Consider the following 19,533-nt stretch of genomic DNA (forward strand, 5'->3'; position numbering starts at 1 on the left):
CGGTGGTCAGAGATGCTCTGCTGTGGTCAGGGATGCTTTCTTGTGATCAGGGATGCTTTCCTGTGGTCAGGGATCCTTTCCTGAGATCAGGGATGCTCTGCTGTGGTCAGGAATGCTTTCCTATGGTCAGGGATGCTTTCCTGTGGTCAGGGATCCTTTCCTGAGATCAAGGGATGCTCTGCTGTCATCAGGGATACTTTCCTGTCATCAGGGATGCTTTCCTGTGGTGCCCAGCTCTGCTGGGGTCCTGTGTCCCTGTGCAGATCCTCCTCTTGGCACCCTTTGGAAGATTTGCTGCCTGCTCAGGGGAGTTTTCATCCCCTGCATCTGGTTCTGGACTGGCGTCCCCGAGCTGTAGCTCAGCAGGGAAGTGGTGCTGCATCTGCTGGAGGCTCCAGGGTGGAGTTTGTGGGAGGTGAAACCTCTGTGATTCCCCAGTGCTCTGGGAGGTGTCCGGGGAGGTTCTCACCGCTTGCTTGTGATGCCTGTGGGCTCATCCCACGGGGATTTCTCCGTTCTTTAGGGAGTACCTGGGCCATAAAGACATTTGGCTGCCAGCATCTCGGGCCCCCAGGAGGAATCCCCACCTGGTGTGGGCACATGGAGATGCCCAGCTGGATGATCTCCGGGTCTTTTCCCACCTCAGTGTCTCTGATTGCAGCAGGCCAGTTGAAAATGGAAGAGCTCCCAGTGACATCCTGGTGTTCTAGGGTTCCCTCTGTGGTCCTTGGGGGATGTTGGTTCCTTGCTGGAGGTGTGGGTGGCACAGGAGAGGGAAGGGGCTGTGCAGGTGTGATGGGTGACACTGTGCAGTTGTGGGTGACACTGGAGAGGGCTGTGCAGGTGTGGGTGACACTGTGCAGAGGGAGAGGGCTGTGCAGGTGTGATGGGTGACACTGTGCAGTTGTGGGTGACACTGGAGAGGGCTGTGCAGGTGTGGGTGACACTGTGCAGAGGGAGAGGTCTGTGCAGGTGTGATGGGTGACACTGTGCAGGTGTGATGGGTGGCACTGGAGAGGGAGAGGGCTGTGCAGGTGTGATGGGTGACACTGTGCAGGTGTGGGTGACACTGGAGAGGGAGAGGGCTGTGCAGGTGTGGGGTGACACTGCAGAGGGAAAGGGCTGTGCAGGTGTGATGGGTGACACTGGAGAGGGAGAGGGCTGTGCAGGTGTGATGGGTGGCACTGCACAGAGGGAAAGGGTTGTGCAGGTGTGGTGGGTGATGCTTTGCAGGTGTGGTGGGTGACACTGTGCAGGTGTGATGGGTGACACTGCACAGAGGGAAAGGGCTGTGCAGAATTCAGGTGGTTCAGGGACCAATGTGCCTTTTAGAGCACAGGGCACGGAGAGCTGATGGCTTGTTTTCCAAATGGGATAATGACAATGACCTGGAAGCAGTGCCTTACTGACCTAATGACCGGCATGTGCAATGCACAGGAGGGTCTTTGGCAGGGAGGGATGTGGGAATGCCTAACCAGAGAGAGCTCCCCTGCTTCCTTGCCTTTTTCCCTTTTCTTTTTTTTTTTTTTTTCTCCCTTGCTTTAAACCTGGCAGCCCTACCATGATGAGATTTTAAAATTAAAGCCAAAAAAAACCCCACAGCCAAACCCAGAAAAAGAAAGCAGGCCTTGGTTTTATAGACCCTACAGATGCATCCGGCCCCAAACTGATCCCAGATGCAGCTCCACTGTCAATAGTGTTACACGAGGGATCAATCCCCTTCATTGTTTTATGTGGCCTCTACAGCATCATCAGCTAATTAAAGCTAATGGGTCCCAGAGCAGCACTGACAGCATCTGATCCTATCAGCCTGCACAGCCTTTCTCCTGAAGGGCCACTCCAGAGGCAGATCCTGCACTCCAGAGCCTGGCAAAAGCCTGTATTGACTGGGAGGATCAGGCAGCAGATCAATGGGAACTGTTGTTAAACAAACATTGCTGGATTAATGTCAGCTCCGCAGGGGGAGGAGGTCGATGGCTGCTAATTCCAGAGGGGTGGGAGGGAGCGAGGGGACACGGTGACAGCGGTGACGGGGCGTGCAGGGGGAGAGGCCAGGCTCTGAAAATGCTCCCCGTGTCTGTGGCTGCGTCTGAGCGTTTCCCAGCCTGGGGCTTATCATCACCCTGGGCAGGAGGCTGTGCTGGACAGGAGCCCAGCGGTGTCCCCAAGGGCAGTGGAGGTGCCCAAATCCCTTTGCTTTGTGCGTCAAGGGCGGCGTGGTGGCCTTGGACTGTCCCCAGAGAGGACAGGGACCCCTGTGTCCCTTCTACACACTGTCCTTGGCAGCCCATTGTGGTGGACCGCTAAATCTCAGGTTCCTGCTTTCCCTTCTCTTGTGGCTCCTGCTGTCCCTTGGCTGGGGACCAGGGATGCCCAGGGATGTGGCTTGGGAAGGTTTCCATGGCCACAGTGAACCACCCTGTGCTGCAGGCAGTTTGCTTGGGACTCTCTCCTCTTTCTCCCTCATTTTCCTCCCGTTCCTCTGTTACTCAGAAGGTCTTTGTCCCACTTCTGCAGCAGCAGGGCTGGGGAGGGTCAGTCCTGCAGGAGTGACCCTTGCCTTTGGATCTGTGTTCCTTCACTCTGGAAAAGCCCAAGGCAGGCTCCTTCCCACCACCACCTTTTCATCCACAGTCCCCTGGACCCACTCGTGCTGCCACTCTGTCACCCAAAGCATTCCTGCTGGGCTTAGGGGGAAGACTGGAGCAGCTCTTTGGATGCTGGGCTCAAAGCAGGAGGCAGGAAGGCTCCCGGAGCCGCTCCCAGCTGACATCTGGGAGCTCGGCACGGCTCCGGTGTCAGCACAGCTGAGAGCACAGGAGGTGGGAAGCCCCAGACACCTGCAGCTCAGTTAATAAATATTTATTTGGAGGTGACAAACACTCTCCTGGATGGAGCCAAGTGAGCAGAAGGAGGATCACGGGGGAGCCACGGGGTGTGCTTTTTTTGGGGGTTTACCATGGGGATGTCGAAAGGAGCAGCTGACAAACCAAAGGATGTTGAAATTCACATTCATTTCCCTGACGCGGCTGCCTGACGTCAGGGCAGGCAGGAAACGTCCCCCTTGGCAGGAGAGGGCTTGGCACAAGGAGCCCTCATCCCGTGGGGACTGTGGGAGCCTGGCTGGGGGCTGGTAAGATGTGACGGGAAGGATCAGGAGCCAGGAGGATGCCAGGTCAGGTTCTGGTATAAATAATGGAAGGGCTGAAGTTTAATTGTTCTCTTAAAAAGGAGGAATGAAGGGAAGGGAGCAGCCAGGGTGATGGTGCTGTCACCTGGCCGTGACTTGGGGCTCTGCTGGGTGATTTCATGGTGCTGGGAGGGGGGACTGGGTGGATGGCTCGGGCACTAACCTTGGGGAAATGGGAAAAGCTGCTTCTGGACCCTCTGTGTGTGGTCAGGGGAAGGGAAACTTCCTGTCTTGAGACTTTGGGCCATTTTCTCTGCCTCAGACCAGTGTTTAGCAGCCCAGTTTGATCTCTCTGGGCATCAGGGCTGCCCTGTGCTGCCGGCAGCAGGGACAAGCCCATCTCCCGTGGCTGTGCCTCCATCCCTGCCCTGAAGCTGCTGCTGGGCCTGGGCTGCAGCTGCAGAGGGGCAGGAGGAGTCGTGCAGCCCGTGCCCGTGACTCACCGTCCTCTGGCGTCGCAGGAAGCGGCTGGTGCCACGCGTGGGCAGCAGGGCAGTGCCCTGCCACATCCTGCAGCAGCTCAGCTCCGTGCCAGGCTGGAGCAGGAGCCCGGGATACCGCAGGGTGTGGGTGTGGAACCCCAGCGTGCTCCCAGCCTGTGATCCGGTCTGTGGCACCCTGGGGTGCTGCTCCTGGGGTGAACACAGCCACCGAGGGGTTTCGGTCTCGGTTTTGTTTGTGCCAGGAGATTTTCTTACAGGGATCTTCCTTGGGGCTCCACGTCTAGCAGGTGTGCAGGAACCAGCCTTGTCGAGCTGAAGGTTTGGGGAGAGCTCTCCTGGATGCTCTTGTGCATCCTTGCACCCCGTGCTGACATGGAGGGGGAACCTCCCCTGTCCCCACTGCCCCTTGCTCGTCCTGCCCTGTGGAGATGGGTTCAGCAAAGCCAAACCTCAGGAAACTCCAAGCCCTGGCCCTGGAGGAGGCTTTACCCTCCCAGGAGGCAGGGTGTGAGCAGAGAGGCTGCTCCACTGTCCCCTGCCCTGTGGGGACGTGGGGTGGCAGAGCTGGCAGCCGTGGAGCAGCAGGGACCTGGGAGATTAATAATGGAAGCGCTGGCATCCGTTTTAGATTAGCGAGAGAAAGCTCAGTGCCCATCTCGCCCAGCATGTAACTTTAATGCCGAGATAATGAGCAATGATATTTATTTGTAAGAGATCTGGAGATATCGCTGCCCGGGGAGCAGCCAGGAGCTGTCAGAGCCCTCTCCAGCCCCGCCGTGGCTGCTCCCAGCTGTAACCCAAGCCCTCCCCTCCGCCAGGCTCACTTTTCACGCTCCAGCTCCGTTCACCGAGCGGGACACGTGGGCTCGTGGGGAGCCCTGGCTAAGATTTGCTGAGGCCGCTCGTGATTTGGGCTCTCGTGGTGAGGAGATGTTGGCCTTGCCAGGGGGGTTATGAGCAGCCCTTGGCACCTGCAGGTCAAGCTGCCAGGACAGGGTTTAAACCCATCTCAGAGCCTGCTCCCCGCACTTGGAGCATGGGGATGTGCCCAGGGAGGATGTGGGATGATCTCTCTCTCATCAGCTGAGCTGGAGAGGGCAGGGTGGTGTGGAGAGCCTGCGAGCAGGTGCTTTCCTCCACCCCTGAGATTTTGGGGCTGTTTTGGGGAGTTTGGGAGCAGACTCCCACTTGCCTCCTCCTGGCTGGGTCCACGGGGATGTTCAGGGCAGTGACATGAGCTCTGGGGAAGCAGTTGTGTCTTGTGGGTATTCGGGCTCCCTCAGACATCCCCCAGGTTAGGAACGGGGCTGTTCCTGCTCCCCTGTCCCGGCATGGGTTGGACCAGGAGGGCTGAAGGATGCCCAGCGTGCTGTTGTGTAACTGGCCAGCAGACAGGCTTAGGCTGCCTCTGCCAGGTGGGTGTCCCTTCCTTATTAAGCCATCCCCGGAGTAATTAGTGTGTTAAAGCCTGATGAGATAATGCTCCATTATTTTGGTGCTGTTGGGGGATTAGGAGCAGCGGGGATTTCTCAGCGGCTTTGTCTCCGCTCAGCTCCCGGCACGTTTGCAGGCGGGTCAGATCACCTGGGCATTCCTGGCACCCCCATTCCCGGGGGTGCAGAGCCCGGCACGGGGGGGCTGCTGGTGCACAGGCTGTGCCAGGAGGGATCTCATCCATCCATCACGGCGCTCCCGGCTGCGCGCCAGCGGAGCGAGGAGGTGACGCTTCCAAATAAACAGGGAGAGGTGGGTGGTGTGTGAGCATCCCGGCGGGTTCCTCCCGTGATTTATGGCCGGGACAAGGCTGGGCTCTCGGCTCGGCCTCTGGAAGCTGTTTGCTGTCACACTGCAGCGGGGGCTGCAAGGACAAACATGCCCCGTGTGTCGCCGCGGTGACACGAGCGGCTTCCCCGGGAGCCCGGCCAGGCACAGCCTCAGGATGGATGCTCCATCCACCCTCTGAGAGTCTCAGGGATGCTCTGCTGAAGGAGCTGGGTGGTTGAAAGCAGGAATGGGGTGAAATGTGTGTGATGACGCAGGGCCTGGCTCGGCAGGGCTCCCCTCCTTGTGGCACCCCGGCACGGCCAGCCCCGGAGCCGCGGGGATGGAGCTGGCACTGGAGCAGGGAAGCAGGCAGGCTGGACGCGGGCCAGGCTGTGCACTTGATCCAAACACAGCTGGAGCTGATCTGATGAAGTGAGAGGTTAAGAAGAGAGCATCTGTTATCTAAAGGGGACACACAGAGAGAAACTGTAAGCTCTTTATTCCCCCCCACCCCACCCCTTCTGTTCAGTGCATCATCTCGGACTTTATTTCTTTGATTTATTAAGGAAGCCTGCGCTTCCGGGGCTGTAATTAAGTGCCACTGTGTGAGCTTTTGATAGTGCGTGAATGATATAATGGCTCGCGCGGTTGCCGTCTGCTCGAGTGCTTCAGGACCCAGATAACACGAGCAGGGATCCCTGCTGCCCATCAGGGAGCAGGGCTGAGTTGCTGGGGGGTGACAGAGGAAGCAGGGAAGGATGGGGAGCCGCTTAGCACCGAGGTGGGAGCACGGTTCAGGAGGGCATCCCTGCCCCCGGCTGGGAGGGAGTTCACATCCCCCTGTAAAATCCATCGGAGCAGCCTTACAGCTGCTGGAGGCTACACCGAGTGCTGCCCCTCGCAGCTGTGCCTTGTGCCGGGCACCACGGAGCCTCAGCCAGCTCCTGGCTGCTCCACGGTGCCATCCCAGGGCTGTTTTTAGGGTAGGCTCGAGGAACAGTTGGTGTCAGCATCCTCAGCATCCTGCAGGTTTCCCTCTGCTGCCGGGGGAGTTTGCTGGCAGAGCCTTGGTGTGGAGCCAGGGGCTGGGGAGTTTTGGCCAGGAGGACTTCTTGCAGCCTCTGGAAAAGGGCCAGGCAGACACAGCTGGAGATGTCACACTGGAGCTGTGTCACCCTGTCACCCTCCCCTCCCTACGAGGGGTCCCCTTGCACAAGGTGAGGCTCCTGGACAGGGTGGCATTTCCAGGCAGGCACGCAGTGTTTCTGTAATGCCCAGGGAAGGGTCTGTTCACATTCCTGCCTGGCACAATGGGCTCTGATCACGGTGTCCCTGTCCCTGTCGGTGTCCCAGGCCACGCTGGGACCTGGCAGTCTCTGCTGATGTCCCTGGCTTTCCCCCAGGGCCCGGTTCTATTCCCAGGATGGCTGCTGAGCCTCCTTCTGTGCCCAGCAGCGCTGCCCTGGCTCCCCCTCAGCCACGCCTGGGGTTTAGGGCAGATAGAAATTTCTTTTTCCTGTAAGGAACATTTTTGATACATAAGCAGGATTATTTCTGTGGCTTGGCCAGAGGCCACAGGAGGAGCGAGCTCGGGGCCTGGAGAAGATTTTGGCTCCTGGCTGAGTGGGGGGAGGAAGAGGAGGAGGAGGAAAGGATAAAAAAGCCCAACCCTACGTGTAAATAAACTTAAAAATGAAAAAAGTGACAGAGATTATTTGCTGCTTAATGAACTAAAATGTCCAACCTCCCACTGAGCAGCGACATTGTTTATAAACTACAGAAAGGGCTTTATTTTAATGGGCAGTAAATCCCATTCATCCCCAGCCCTGGCAGTGTGGAGCGTGCAGGATGAACAGGCTGGCGCTGGACGCAGCCTCCTCCCTCCTGTGGCTTCTCCAAGGGGTGTTTTTTCCCCCCTTTTCCCATATTTGCTGTTTTCCTCCTTTCCTCCTCTCTCCTAGCCCCCAACACCGTGCTGATAAGGGGGTTATCTGGCCAGGAAGAGAGGAGGAATCCGTCCCTGTGCCTCGGCATGTCACATCCGCTGGCGTTTGTTTATTCCTTTGGAAAACGTCCCCCCCCTTCCCCGTTCTGTCCCTGGGTGGCAGCTGGAGAGCGGCCCGAGATAATCACAGCCTTATTTTTTATTTATTCCTCTTAAATAAAGCCTCCTGTAGCCTGCGGGCAGGTTTTGTCCAGTTGCCCCCATCCTGTTCTCCTCACTCTGCAGGCAGGGAGTGGTGGTCCTTGGAGCAGAGCCCTGGTCCTACAGCTGATCCCACTGAGGATCCCTTTCGCAGGGAAAAAGATGGTTTTGGTGTGGGGACAGCCCCGCTGAGTGTGGCAGTGGGGCAGGAAGGACCTCAGGCAGCAGCCAAGCAGCTGGAGGCAGGAGATGCAGGTCGATATTCTGTCCTGGGCAGAGCGTTGTGGAGAATAAATACACGTGGTTGAAGCATTTGTGGAAATGATGGAGGGTGAGGTTTGGGTTAAAAAATGATGGCAGTTATTTCTCCAGGTCTGGAGCTGCTCAGGCTGTGCAGAACGAGTGGTTGTCAGTGGGAAGCAGGTTGGTGAATGTGGACTGGGGGGGTCTTGAGCCACTGGGAAAAGCTGGGAGCTGGTACCCACCAGGTCAGGTGGGAATTTCAGACAAGTCTGATTTCCCCAGCACCTCAGAAAACTCCTGGCCATAACTCATAGGGTGATGTACTCCTAAGGCAAGAAAGAAAATAGAAACTTATCTATTCCTGCTTGAGTTTAATATCCATAATCTGCCATTAATCAAAGCAGGGCTGTAAGATCCTTACTGAGCCCTAATCAGTGCATAATGGATTATCTACAGGAACTAATAAAAGGTAATTATCTATGCTTTGCAAGTTCCAATTACTGTACTTATATGATCAATTAATTCTTGTAACAGTTTCCCAGGTGCAATTTGTGTGACAACACGAGGCAGGCAGAGGCTCAGTGCCTGCCTGGCTGCAGGGATGCCAGCGGGGATGCCAGCGGGGATGCCAGCAGGGATGCTGGCTGGGGTGGCTTGAAGGTGAAGGAGAAGAGATCCAGAGGAGATATTAGGAAGGAATTCTGTACTCAGAGGGTGGGCACGGGTTGCCCAGAGAAGGAAGTGTCCAAGGCCAAGTTGGAGAGGGCTTGGAGCACCCTGGGGTTGTGGAAGGACTGGATGAACCCATGGAGGAGGTGGGACTGGATGGACTTTAGGTTCCCTCCCATCCCAACCCAGACCCTGTGCTGTGGAGGGCAGCAGCTGCTGGTGGCAGGGATGTCACCCTGCTGGCACAGCCACCCCAGCACATCCCGGTGCCTGCCCTGGGAAAAGCCAGCTCGGTGCAGGGATCTGAGGGACAGTGAGCCCATCCCTTGGTGGGGCTTTCAGCCATGCAGGGTGGTCCTGCCCCAGCCAAAGCCCCTCTGGCCTGGGCTGTTCCCTGGTGGAGCAGGAGCCGGGCGCGGGTTCAGCGGCCGCTCGGCCCCGCCGGTCACTGCAGGGCCCAGGGGACATTGCCCCGAGCTCAGCATCACCTCGGGGACCCCCAGTGCTCCCTTCCCATGCCCCCAGCACGGCCAGAGAGGCAGCTGGCTCCACTCATCTCCTGCTGCCTGTCCTCGAGTCCCTCTCTGCCTTGCAGAGTCATGGCAGGGTCGTAGAGGAGGAGGAAATACTCCAGCAACGTCTGGGCAGCGTTAGGGACGGCTTAAAGTGACAATAAATTGGAGGCACTTTCCGTGTCCACCCGGGCCCAGCATTGTTGTGGGTAATTTGAAGCAGATTGAGGCAAATGGCAGATCTGAGGGTTCTTGCAGGACCCGGCATGGAGGAGGAGAGGTGCTGGGGAATGAAGGAAAACACCATTCCTGTGCTGCCGGGTGGAGCCCGCAGCCAAATCCTCCCGGGCTGACCCCGGACACCTCCTCAAGTGCTGCAGCCCTGGCTCATGACTCAGCCTCTGCTTCTTCCTTCTCTTTTGGGGGATTTTTTTCATCTTCTGGAGCTCAGCAGTCCAGTGGCACCTTTTGGTGTCCTGCAGGGTCAGGATATGTTTTGGGGCCCCAGAGGCAGGTCCTGCCCCTGAGGTGGCCTTGCTGGGACATGGGGATGTGTCACCTCATCCCTATCCAATCCCTGTCCTATTGAACCAAACCCTTCTTGGGAAGCCAGGCCTGGGGGTGTTTGGGAAGGTCTTGGATGGATTTAATGAAGTTCTGTCAAGATTTGTTCCAAATCTTTCTGTTTGGTTTGATTTCAGCCTTTGCAGAATCTCACATCACTGCAAAGGAGCAGAAACCAGAAATTATTTCAATACAAAACGTGGTTTTTTTTTACAAAAACAGCTGTTGACATGGGATCTTTTGAGAATTTCCATTGTTACTTCCCCCCAACATGAAATTAATTCATCTGTGTAAGTCCTTTTTCTGGGAACAGTCCTGGTTTCATTGACATTTTCGGTTAACATGGGAAAAAACCAAACCCACAAAAAGGAAAAAAAAAAAAGGAAAAAACAACCCCCTGAAGCCTTTCTGCTTAAAAAAAGAAACTGCCCTCCCAGCTCTCCCAGTGCCCAGGATACAACCACTGTTTGTTCCCAGCATGGCTGATGTTCCCAGCGTGCTCCAAGCTGTTCTGCTGGATGGGGCTGGAGGGGAAGGGGTGTTTCCTCCTCCCTGCTCTCACACGAGCCCTGAGACGCGATGGTTTTGGGGGAGGATGTCTCCGTGGTAGCCAGAATTTTCTGTCTTGCTGTGGCTTGGGGATTTTGGGCATTTCTGGAGCTTTGCTGAGTCATGGGATGGGGAGGTGGATGCAGGCAGGTGTCTCCCTCACCTTGGGGAGCCCACTGGGCACTGAAATACAGACCAGGGGGCAGAGACCAGCTCCCAGTGCAGCCCCCTCCTGTCCCCTTGGCTGCAGGACTGTCCCCAGCTCTGGGCTGGTGTCCTGCCCCGGTCCTTCCCCTCTGCTGGCTCCTGGCACCATCCACTGCTTTTTTGGTTTGGTTTTCCGAGCCTTGGCCACGTGTCCAGCCCTGCCCAGTGGGAAGGGAATGCTCTCCGTGCTGCTGGAGATGCTCCCACACACAGCCCTCAGCCCCGGCCTCTTCCACAGCTGCTTTATTCTCCTTTCTTTCTTTTGTTTCATTCCTCTTTTATTTTTTTTCCCCTTTCCCCAAGCAAGCCACCACAGGCTCCTTCAGACATTCCCCTGCAAACTATTCTCCCGCTCCCATTGCCCCATCCCAGCTTCTGCTGCTGCTTTCCTGTCTTGGCTGGCTGGCTGGGTTGTAGGCACCGAGTCTGGGCATGCCAAATCCCCTCCAGTCCCATTTCATCCCTCTGATTCCATCCTTCCAGCCTCCCCTGCGCAGACGTGACTCCCTGCCCGTGGATGTGCCCACGTGGTGCTGCGTGAGCTTCAGTCACTCGGGGTCACCAGGTGTGCTCTTTGCAGGGCAGCCAGGATAAAGGAAGAGACGAGGATCTTGGCTCCATTTTTCAGAAGGCTGATTTATTATGTTGTCATATGTGTTATATTAAAAATGCTGTGTTAAAACTATGCTAAAAGAATAGAGAGAAAGGAATCATCAGAAGGCTGGTCAGGAATAGAATAAAATTAATAACAAACTCTTGTGACTCCCAGAGAGTCTGATCCAGCTGCATCCTTGATTGGTTATTAAGTAAAAATACTAACATGGACCAGTCAAGGAAGCACCTGTTGCATTCCACAGCAGCAGATAATAATTGTTTACATTTCTGTCCTGAGACTCCTCAGCTTCTCAGGAGAAGAAAATCCTAGCAAAGGATTTTCATACAAATGTCATAGTGACAGTGCTGGCAGTGGGGTGGCTTTGGAGCTCAGCACCCACCCTCTGGCTGATTTACACCTTTCAGAGACAGCTCGTCTTGCACTGGGTTCCAAAGCGAGCCTGACAGCGAGGTCACAGGCTCGGGCAGGTGATGCTGGCCAGGGGGCTCAGGCTCCTGACACAGGTGCTGGGCTCAGCTGTGGGTTCCTGAGAGCAGCAGGGCAGGGATGCCATGGCCCAGCCTGGAGCTGCAGAGCCCCCAGATTCCCTGCTGGGTGGCTGGTCACGGCTGGGTGCATGAATTCCATACTTCACATCGCTAATCACAGGTCTTGTTTGATGAAATCCCCACCAGCCCCCTCTGACAGGGATTGGGAAGCGTGCTTTCACAGGAGCTGTGATTTCTGGGAGAGCTGTGGCTCTGGCAGGTGTCGAGTGTGACCAGTGCAGATCACACTGGGAAATGCCACCCTGGCTGACAGGGAATCGCTGCTGAGGAGCTGCTTGGCAGTGGGAAAGGCCAACAACTGTTTGTCAGGATTAGGAAGCGTGTGGCTTGGCGAAGCCTGGCTTAGCAAGGGCCGATGCAGATAGACACGTGTTCCGGGCCAGATTTGTGTTTGTTTGCTCTCTTTGTTTTAATTTGAAACTGAACCCTCTTCCCTGTGGTTAGATCCTCCCAGTTAAGCAAGTTTTAGCACAGGGAAGTTGCTCAAGGAAGGGAAAGGATGCTGGATGAGGCGTGAAGTGAGAGCAACCGCTGTTACCACAAACACTTCCCAGCCTCTGGGAACAAAACCATCGCTTCCCAACCTCTGGGAACAAAACCATCGGGGGGTTTTTTGCTCCATCCTCTCCATTCATCCTCTTTTCCAGTGCATTATTTCCTAAGCCAACGTTGCTGCTTTTATTATTCCTGCTCATTGTTTAAACAGCACCAGAGGTGTACGCAGCGTATTTCAAAAGGACCTTTCTCACGGGGGAAATTGTGCTAATTTAAGTGATTGTGGTAGAAATAATTAAGGCTGAGAGGGGCAGGGAGCACCACGGAGTGGTGTCAGAGCAGAGGGGTGGCCTGGAGTGAGGTTCTTGTGCCATATTTCACCTGGGAATAGGAATTCTGAGCTTTAGGAATGTGGGTGGTGGGAGAGGCATTGTGTCCCTCAGACACAGCTCTTGTGCCAAGGGCTTCCAAAAGGAGAGGGAAAAACAATCCCAGGCTTGTGGCACCTGGTAATGCACTGACCCAATTGTGCACTGCTGTGTAAGGGGAGAGAAATTCCTTCCTGACCCTTGGGCTCATCAGCCCATGCCCTGAAGCATGAGATTTGATTTTCTTTATCTGGCTTTCCATAATTGCAGATGCCGTGGTCGGTGCTCCCTGTATCCCACCCCTCGGAAGCAGCATCTGCTGCCTTTAACTCAATGGACCTTCTCCTCTGGGACTTCCATCCCGAGGCTTTGCTGGGAAGGGCCTGGAAGGAGGGAAGGATTGCTGGTTCCATCAGCCTTCCTAGCTCTGGTGGCTCAGCTGGGGAGGGCAGGTGTCCCCGTTGCCACGGGTAAAGTCCTGAACATTGAGGGTTTCTGTGGGTTCCCTGCCAGAGCCCATCCCAAAAGAGTTAAAGCCTCTCTCCCCTTCCAGCCTGGGGAAGTGGAATTAGTCACAGCCCTCAGGAGAAGTGCTGGCCAGGTTATAAAAATGACAAACGAGCAGAAATCAATAATGAAATTAGTGTTTTCTGGGAATGCCAGGCACAAAAGGAAAAGTACATCAGCACGGGGGCGGTGCTGAGATGGGCTGCCCCGTCCCTTGAAGTGTCCCTTTCTCCTCCCCATCATCTCTGAGTCTCCCTGGCACCATCCACAGTGGGGTGGCTCTGCACACCAGCACCTCCCTGGGGTTTTTGGTTCCTCTTGGAGCAGAGCTTGTGTGATTCCAGCTCCCTCTGGGTGCTCCTTCAGCACGAGGCAGCTCCGGGATGTGGGAAATTGGGGATTCCAAACGGTGCCCCCGAGGAAGTTGAGTTTCAGGATACAGGGGAGCGTTCCCACAGCAGAGAGGGAGCATTGGAGGCCACGTTTCCTTTTCCAAAGGGATTTGGGCATGTCTGGAAAGGAAATGTCTGCCTAATTAGATGGCTTGAAAATCTTTACCACCGCTCGTTACAAATACATTCATCATCCCCCATTGAAAGAACCACGCTGCAGAAATGACATTATTGTGATTATTATTATTTATGGTGTGGATATGAATGAGCTTAGTCCCGTCCTAGCCTGGGCTGGGTTCACAAAGTGACCCAACATCCCAGTGCTGCTTCTTGGCCCTGGTGTCACCTGGGTTCTGTGCAGCCATAAACCAAATTTGGGATGTCTTGGGAATTTGCAGCAGTCCTTTAAGGTGGGCAGCTTTAAAATGTGTAAGAGAGGGGAAAAAAGTGCCCCAGGGGTGTAAATAAGAGATGGAGTGAGGGGGGTGATACCTGTCAGAAATCAGTGCAGGGAGGGAGTGGGGAAGGCTGGGGTGGCAAGGGACTGAGCTGTTCCAGGGGAGCAGGAGGTGTCTGCACAGCATGCCAGTGTTGGTGGCTTTCCCAGGGTATTAACACATTTCTCTAATTAATGCAAAGTTCCTTAATCAGCCTGGGATTCTGGTTGACCTGGCTGGGTGTCTGCTCCCTCCTCTGGGATGTGGTTTCTCTTGGAGGCAGTGCCCGGTGCCTGGAGCTCTGTCACAGCCATGAAGAGCCCCAGGGATGGGTGGCAGAGTCTTGATCCATTGTGGTTCTTCCCTGCCTGCGATGGCCTGGGTGACACCCAGGCCTTGAGGAGCTGTTGCAGAGCAAGGGGTTAATGGAGGCTGAGGGGGATGGATACCTGGGAAGAACTCCTGTTCCTCCAAGGAAATCACTGATCTGGGATACTCACACTGCTCATTTTCAATGTGTTGTCTCCATCACCACTTCCCAGTTGGAATTAGTGGGGCCAGTTGGACAAAGTGGGCTCAAAGCAGGAGCTCTGACTCCAAGCACTCCAAGAACTCCTCAAACTTAAAAAAATCCCAGAGCAAATCAATCCCACCCCCTCACTGCCTGGATGGAGTGAGGCAACGCTGGGGAGTGAAGGATTCCCACCCCCTCTTTGCCATCAGCTGGGCAGGGAAACGGTGAGCAGTGTCCTGCTGGGATGAGATGGCCCTCAGGAGCACCATGCTGGGATCTCTTGGTCCCACAGGGAGCTGCCAGCACCTGCCTGAGGCACAATTCCACATGCCATGGCACGTCCGGGCTCTTCCACCACCACGGATCCATCGGAGCCGCGCCGGTGCGAGGCAGCCTCCCCGCCTTGGGTCCCTGCCAGCGCCAAGAGCTCTGCCCCGTGCTGGTGGCACTGGTCCAGCCCCCAGGCTAATGAGGTGGCTCCCAATCCTGGTTAATCATTTGCCAGGGAGCGCTGCCGGGGTGTATGTGAATTCCTCTCTCCCGTGGACGCGCTGCGGTGCGCTCGGCTGTCGCGCTCTCGCCCCGAGCTGCTGCACCGAGTGTTTTGCAACAGAAAACCCCAAACCACATGAAAGCAGCCGAGTTTCATGTTTCACTGCAACCCCAAATTCAGGTTTGCCAGGAGTTTCAGTAGTTTTACGAACCTTTCCCACGAACCTGCAGTGAGAGCTGTCGTTGAGCCCGGTGTTGATGCAAACCCAGGTGTGGCTCCGGTCGCGTTTGAGGTCTGTGCAAATGTGAAATCCGAAGGGTTTTGAGAGGAAGGAAGGAGGGAACCCAAACACACGTCAGGGCAGTGCTTGCAGAGAGCCCTGTGCACATCTGGGGCCAAGCTGTCATTCCTTGGGGACCCAGCACCGCGGCACCCATATTCTCTACACTGAGGGATGTTCTTGGGGATGCTCTGAACCAGCTTGGCAGCATCACCCCCAAACCAGCTGCTAGAATTTGATAAGTGCTGGTGCTCTGAGCATCCTGGCTCTGGAGAGTGACCCAAGGACCTTTTGGAGGCTTATTCTGGTGTCTGCCACCTCTGGGGCTGCTTTTGCAGTGGCTATGGGTTTGCTTTAGGAAAAAGCCAGTGAAAGCCAGCGGTGTGCACAGATGCTCCAAAAAACAAGCGTCGGGGTGGGGATGGGGCTCCCTCTGAACCACGCCTGGCGCACACCCAGCCCTGCCTCTGGATTCTGTGTGTTATTGGATCCGCCTGCGGATCGCTTTTTCGGCAGCGCCGGCTTTCCTTTCTCCAGCAATTTCCTGAAATAACGTTAGGGAAATGTGAAAATCTTGAACTTTTGAACCTCCCCGGAGGACGGCAGGAGGAGGGGACGCCCGCCTCCTCCCTGACGTTTATTTTGGCTACAGGGCCTGGGGATGGGGAGGAGGGGGCTCCACAGGCCGCAGAGGAGCAGGAGCAGCGCTGCCCCTTATTAATTAATGACTTTCTCATCGGTGGGTCACCGAGGCGAGGAAGGCAGAGGAAGTTTTCTTTTGCTGGCAGATGCCGGGGAGAAGGGGAGTGCCTGGGCTGGGTGGCGAGGGCAGGGGGTGACACTCGGGGTGATGGATGGGGCCGCGGGATTTTCACTGGGCTCTGGACACGGGCAGAGAGGAGCAGAGAGGAGGGAAAGGGGATAGGCTGTGCCTGGGAAGTACTTTTCCCTCTGATGAACTTCAGAGGAGTATAAATCACTGCCAGGCTGCAGCTGCGGAGCATGTGACGCTGGCAAATTAATGGGCCTTCGGAAAAGCGGCCATCGCATTCCCCTCCGGCCTCTTAAAGGCACCGCCGGCCTTTCCAGGGCTGGGAGTGGGGAACTGGGGGGTCAGGGCTGGCCTGGGGGAGCCTCGTGGTCCTGCTGGCCCCTAAGTGAGCTGGGTGTGCCCATGGAGGTGATCCAGCATGAGGGTTTTGTGCTCTCCATGGTGTGTTCGATCCGTGGTGGAGCTCAGTCCATGGTGGAGCTCAGTCCGTGGTGGAGCTTAGTCTGTGGTGGAGCTCAATCTGTGATGGAACTCAATCCATGGTGGAACTCAATCCATGGTGGAGCTGAATCCATGGTGGATCTCAATCCATGGTGGAGCCATGGCAGCGCTCAATCCATGGTGGAACTCAGTCTGGGTGGAGCTCTATCTGTGGTGGAGCTCAGTCCATGGTGGAGCTCAATCCATGGTGGAGCTCAATCCATGGTGGGCTCCTGCTGTGGACAAACAGGGCCAAGGTGCTCCTGGGACTGTGATTTTTGGGTATCTGGTGTAGTGGTGCCTCTGCTATCACCTGCTCGAGTTTTGTGTGCCAGAGTGGAGGATGGAGACAGATCCAGGGAACCCAAACCTTGTGGCTGGAGTGTTGAATATGCACCAGAGATGCTGAGGCCTTGCCTGGGGGCAGGAGGGTGCTGTGGCAGGAGACCTTGGAGCATCTTTATCTTGGTGGCGCCAAGAGGCCGCCACATGCCGGGGCTGGGCATTCCCAGACATCCCATGCAAACTGCTGGAGACTCTCCAGCTCATCCAGGGTCTCCAGGGCCACCACCCAAGCCCACCACACCACCTTGCTCCTCTTCCTCTCTCTTTAAAGCAGTGGTGGAAGAAGGGGAGAATCCAGTGCTGCAACTCCTGCCCAGCGCTGCTGGAATGTGGGCGGGGGAGGGAGCCGAGCCACCAGCCCAACAGTTAAAAATTACTAAATACTTCCCTAATATAATTAGGTTTCCATGCAGGCAATTGCCTTAATTGCCAGAGGGATGTGGGGCTGTGGGGGGAGAGCCAGGCTGGGCTGGCCCTGTGCTGCTGCTTTGGTCGGTGTCTCATGTTCTGCTCCAGCTGGAACAAGGGATTTGAGGGGGGGGAAATATTCCCAGGGATGCCCCAGTAAGGATTTGGCTGGGCCAAAAATGAATAAAAGTGAATATGGTGGGGCTGGAAGCAAGTGGTGGCGAGCAGGATCAGTGTTACCCTCCTCGGATGAGTTGCTGGAAGATGAGCTCAAATTCTACCAGGACATGCTGCAGTTTAAATTCCTATTTATTTTCTAAGTGCTGTTGGAGCAGGAAAAGTTAGGCAGGCAAAAAAAAAAGCCCCAACCAAACCAGAGCCCATTCTGTGATTTACGTGGTACAGGAGATAAGTGGGGATTTAAGGAGAAGGGAATATATAATTGAGACGAACGTGTAACATGAGCAGGGATCCAAACAGAGAGATTGTAATCAGAAGTGTGAGGAGAAGCTGGGCTTTATTAATGAAACGTCTCATCCATTTGTCAGCTGAAGAGGAGCAGCCTCCCCCAGCAGCTGGAGGTGCAGGGATGTGGGAGGATGTGGGGATTCTCTCGCTGTTCCCGGCGCAGGGATCCAGGCTGCCATCTTCCTGCCCGCCTGGATGGTGCTCAGCCTGGGAGTCCAGGCAGGATTAGAGGAAAAAAGGAACTCTCTGTGAAGCTGGATGTTGTTGTTTTCCTGGCTGGAATCTGCCCTAGAACTCAGGAGCTGGGGGAGCTGCTCGGCGGGGCTGAGAACCACCCGAGGAAGGGCTTGATGGAGCTTTCTTCAAAGTCCCTCATCTTCCTCCTGCTCTCCCAGTGCTTGGCTGCCCTGCAGTCCCCCTCCCCTGAGTGCTGCAATGCCCAGGCACATCTGGGAGGTGCTGCTGACCCCGTCCCACAGCCCTGCTGGCTCCCAGGGCTTGGAGAAACCCCTCTGTCCTGGCCTGGAGGCTGCACTCTGGTGCAGACACATCTAACCCAGCTTTGGAGCAGCACTGGGAGCCATGTGGAGAGCATGGAGCACCCAGCCCAGCTCCAGGGTCCTTGGTGTCACATTTCCAGGAGCCGTGTGCCTGGAGTTCCCATGGTTTGTTTTCCCTTGCTGTGTGGCGAGGGGGTTCTGCTCCGTGGTGCGTGGTCTGTGCCATAGGGATCACCAAGTGCCTGCTGTTGGGGTGACACCAGGAGAGGTGACACCAAAGCCTGGTGAAGGCACCCTGTTCCATGCCCCACTCAGTCCCTTTTATCCAGCATTGCCTTTGGGGCCTCTCCATACACTGGGGTTGGACAATGAGGGTTGGACAGTGAGGGTTGGACAGTGAAGGTTGGACAGTGAGGGTCGGACAATGGGGTTTGGACAATGAGGGTTGGACAGTGAAGGTTGGACAGTGAGGGTTGGACAGTGAGGGTTGGACAGTGAGGGTTGGACAGTGAGGGTCGGACAATGGGGTTTGGACAATGAGGGTTGGACAGTGAAGGTTGGACAGTGAGGGTTGGACAGTGAGGGTTGGACAGTGAAGGCTGGACAATGAGCGTTGGACAGTGAAGGTTGGACAGTGAAGTTTGGATAGTGAGGGTTGGACAGTGAAGGTTGGACAATGAGGGTTGGACAATGAGGGTTGGACAGTGAAGGTTGGACAGTGAGGGTTGGACAGTGAAGGTTGGACAATGAGGATTGGACAATGAGGGTTGGACAGTGAGGGTTGGACAATGAGGGTTGGACAGTGAGGGTTGGACAGTGAGGGTTGGACAAACGGGGTTTGAACAGTGAGGGTTGGACAGTGAGGGTTGGACAGTGAGGGTTGGACAAACGGGGTTTGAACAGTGAGGGTTGGACAGTGAGGGTTGGACAGTGAGGGTTGAACAGTGAAGTTTGGACAGTGAGGGTTGGACAGTGAGGGTTGGACAGTGCTTGCGGTGCCTGAGGGGTTAACCCAGAGCCATGCTCAGCTCTCTGCCTGTACATGAGGGGAGCATTTTTGTGAGGGTTCTTCCCCTTCCCAGGCCCTGGCAGTTATCTGTGGGCTGCCAGACCTCCTGGAACGCCGAGCCCCGCTGGACATTGACCCGTCGGTGCCGAGCTCAATTAGCTGAGGCTATCTGATTGGACTTGGCGCAGCCTAATTAGCTTTGGACTCCAACCAGAAACTTAAACCCAAAGGCAGCTTGCAGGCAGCCCATCCCTTGCTGCTGCCTGCCTGAGGGAGGGAAAAGCTTTCCCAAGCCTCCTCTCTGGCCTGGGAAAGGGGAACAACCCACCCAGCCTGCCTGCCCATCCCTCTGGCCACACAGCTGGAGTTGAGGGGGCTTAAACCTCCCCTCCTGGCCCAAACGTGTTACTGATCCCCAGCGGGTCACATAAAACTAGAGGCAGCTTCTTCTTCTTGGAAAAAAAGTGTGTGGCATCTAGTTTCTAGAAGGAACTTGCTTTTTTGGAAGGGGATCTGACTGTGCCTTCACTGTCTTGTCACACACCTTCCTGTGTAGCACGCAGTTCTCAGGCTCCTTCTTCCTCCTGGACCTGCAGCTGAGGGTCACAAAGTGG

General features: G+C 55.8%; 2 protein-coding genes across 4 annotated transcripts in view; both read left to right on the top strand.

Annotated features, from left to right (window-relative positions):
- RXRA (retinoid X receptor alpha) overlaps window positions 1-19,533 on the top strand; it is a 100,334-nt gene that overhangs the window by 38,266 nt on the left and 42,535 nt on the right. Inside the window, exon 1 of one of the 3 annotated variants that reach the window (XM_038156035.1) lies at window positions 3,009-3,175. The exons of 1 other annotated variant lie outside the window; for it this stretch is intronic. In XM_038156035.1, the coding sequence (XP_038011963.1) occupies window positions 3,169-3,175 (7 nt within the window). In that variant the 5' untranslated portion in view covers window positions 3,009-3,168. Of the gene's footprint in view, window positions 1-3,008; window positions 3,176-12,651; window positions 12,785-19,533 lie in introns of those variants that run through there. One more of the 3 variants, XM_038156032.1, reaches the window with a different exon arrangement.
- On the top strand, window positions 12,812-18,724 carry LOC119708963. Its single transcript, XM_038156036.1, has 2 exons — window positions 12,812-18,270; window positions 18,369-18,724. Exon 1 carries the CDS (start codon window positions 15,959-15,961, stop codon window positions 16,958-16,960), a length of 1,002 nt encoding a protein of 333 aa, XP_038011964.1. The 5' UTR covers window positions 12,812-15,958; the 3' UTR covers window positions 16,961-18,270; window positions 18,369-18,724.

The sequence above is a fragment of the Motacilla alba genome, chromosome 17 (assembly GCF_015832195.1).
Source record: "Motacilla alba alba isolate MOTALB_02 chromosome 17, Motacilla_alba_V1.0_pri, whole genome shotgun sequence".
Taxonomy (NCBI): Eukaryota; Metazoa; Chordata; class Aves; order Passeriformes; family Motacillidae; genus Motacilla; species Motacilla alba.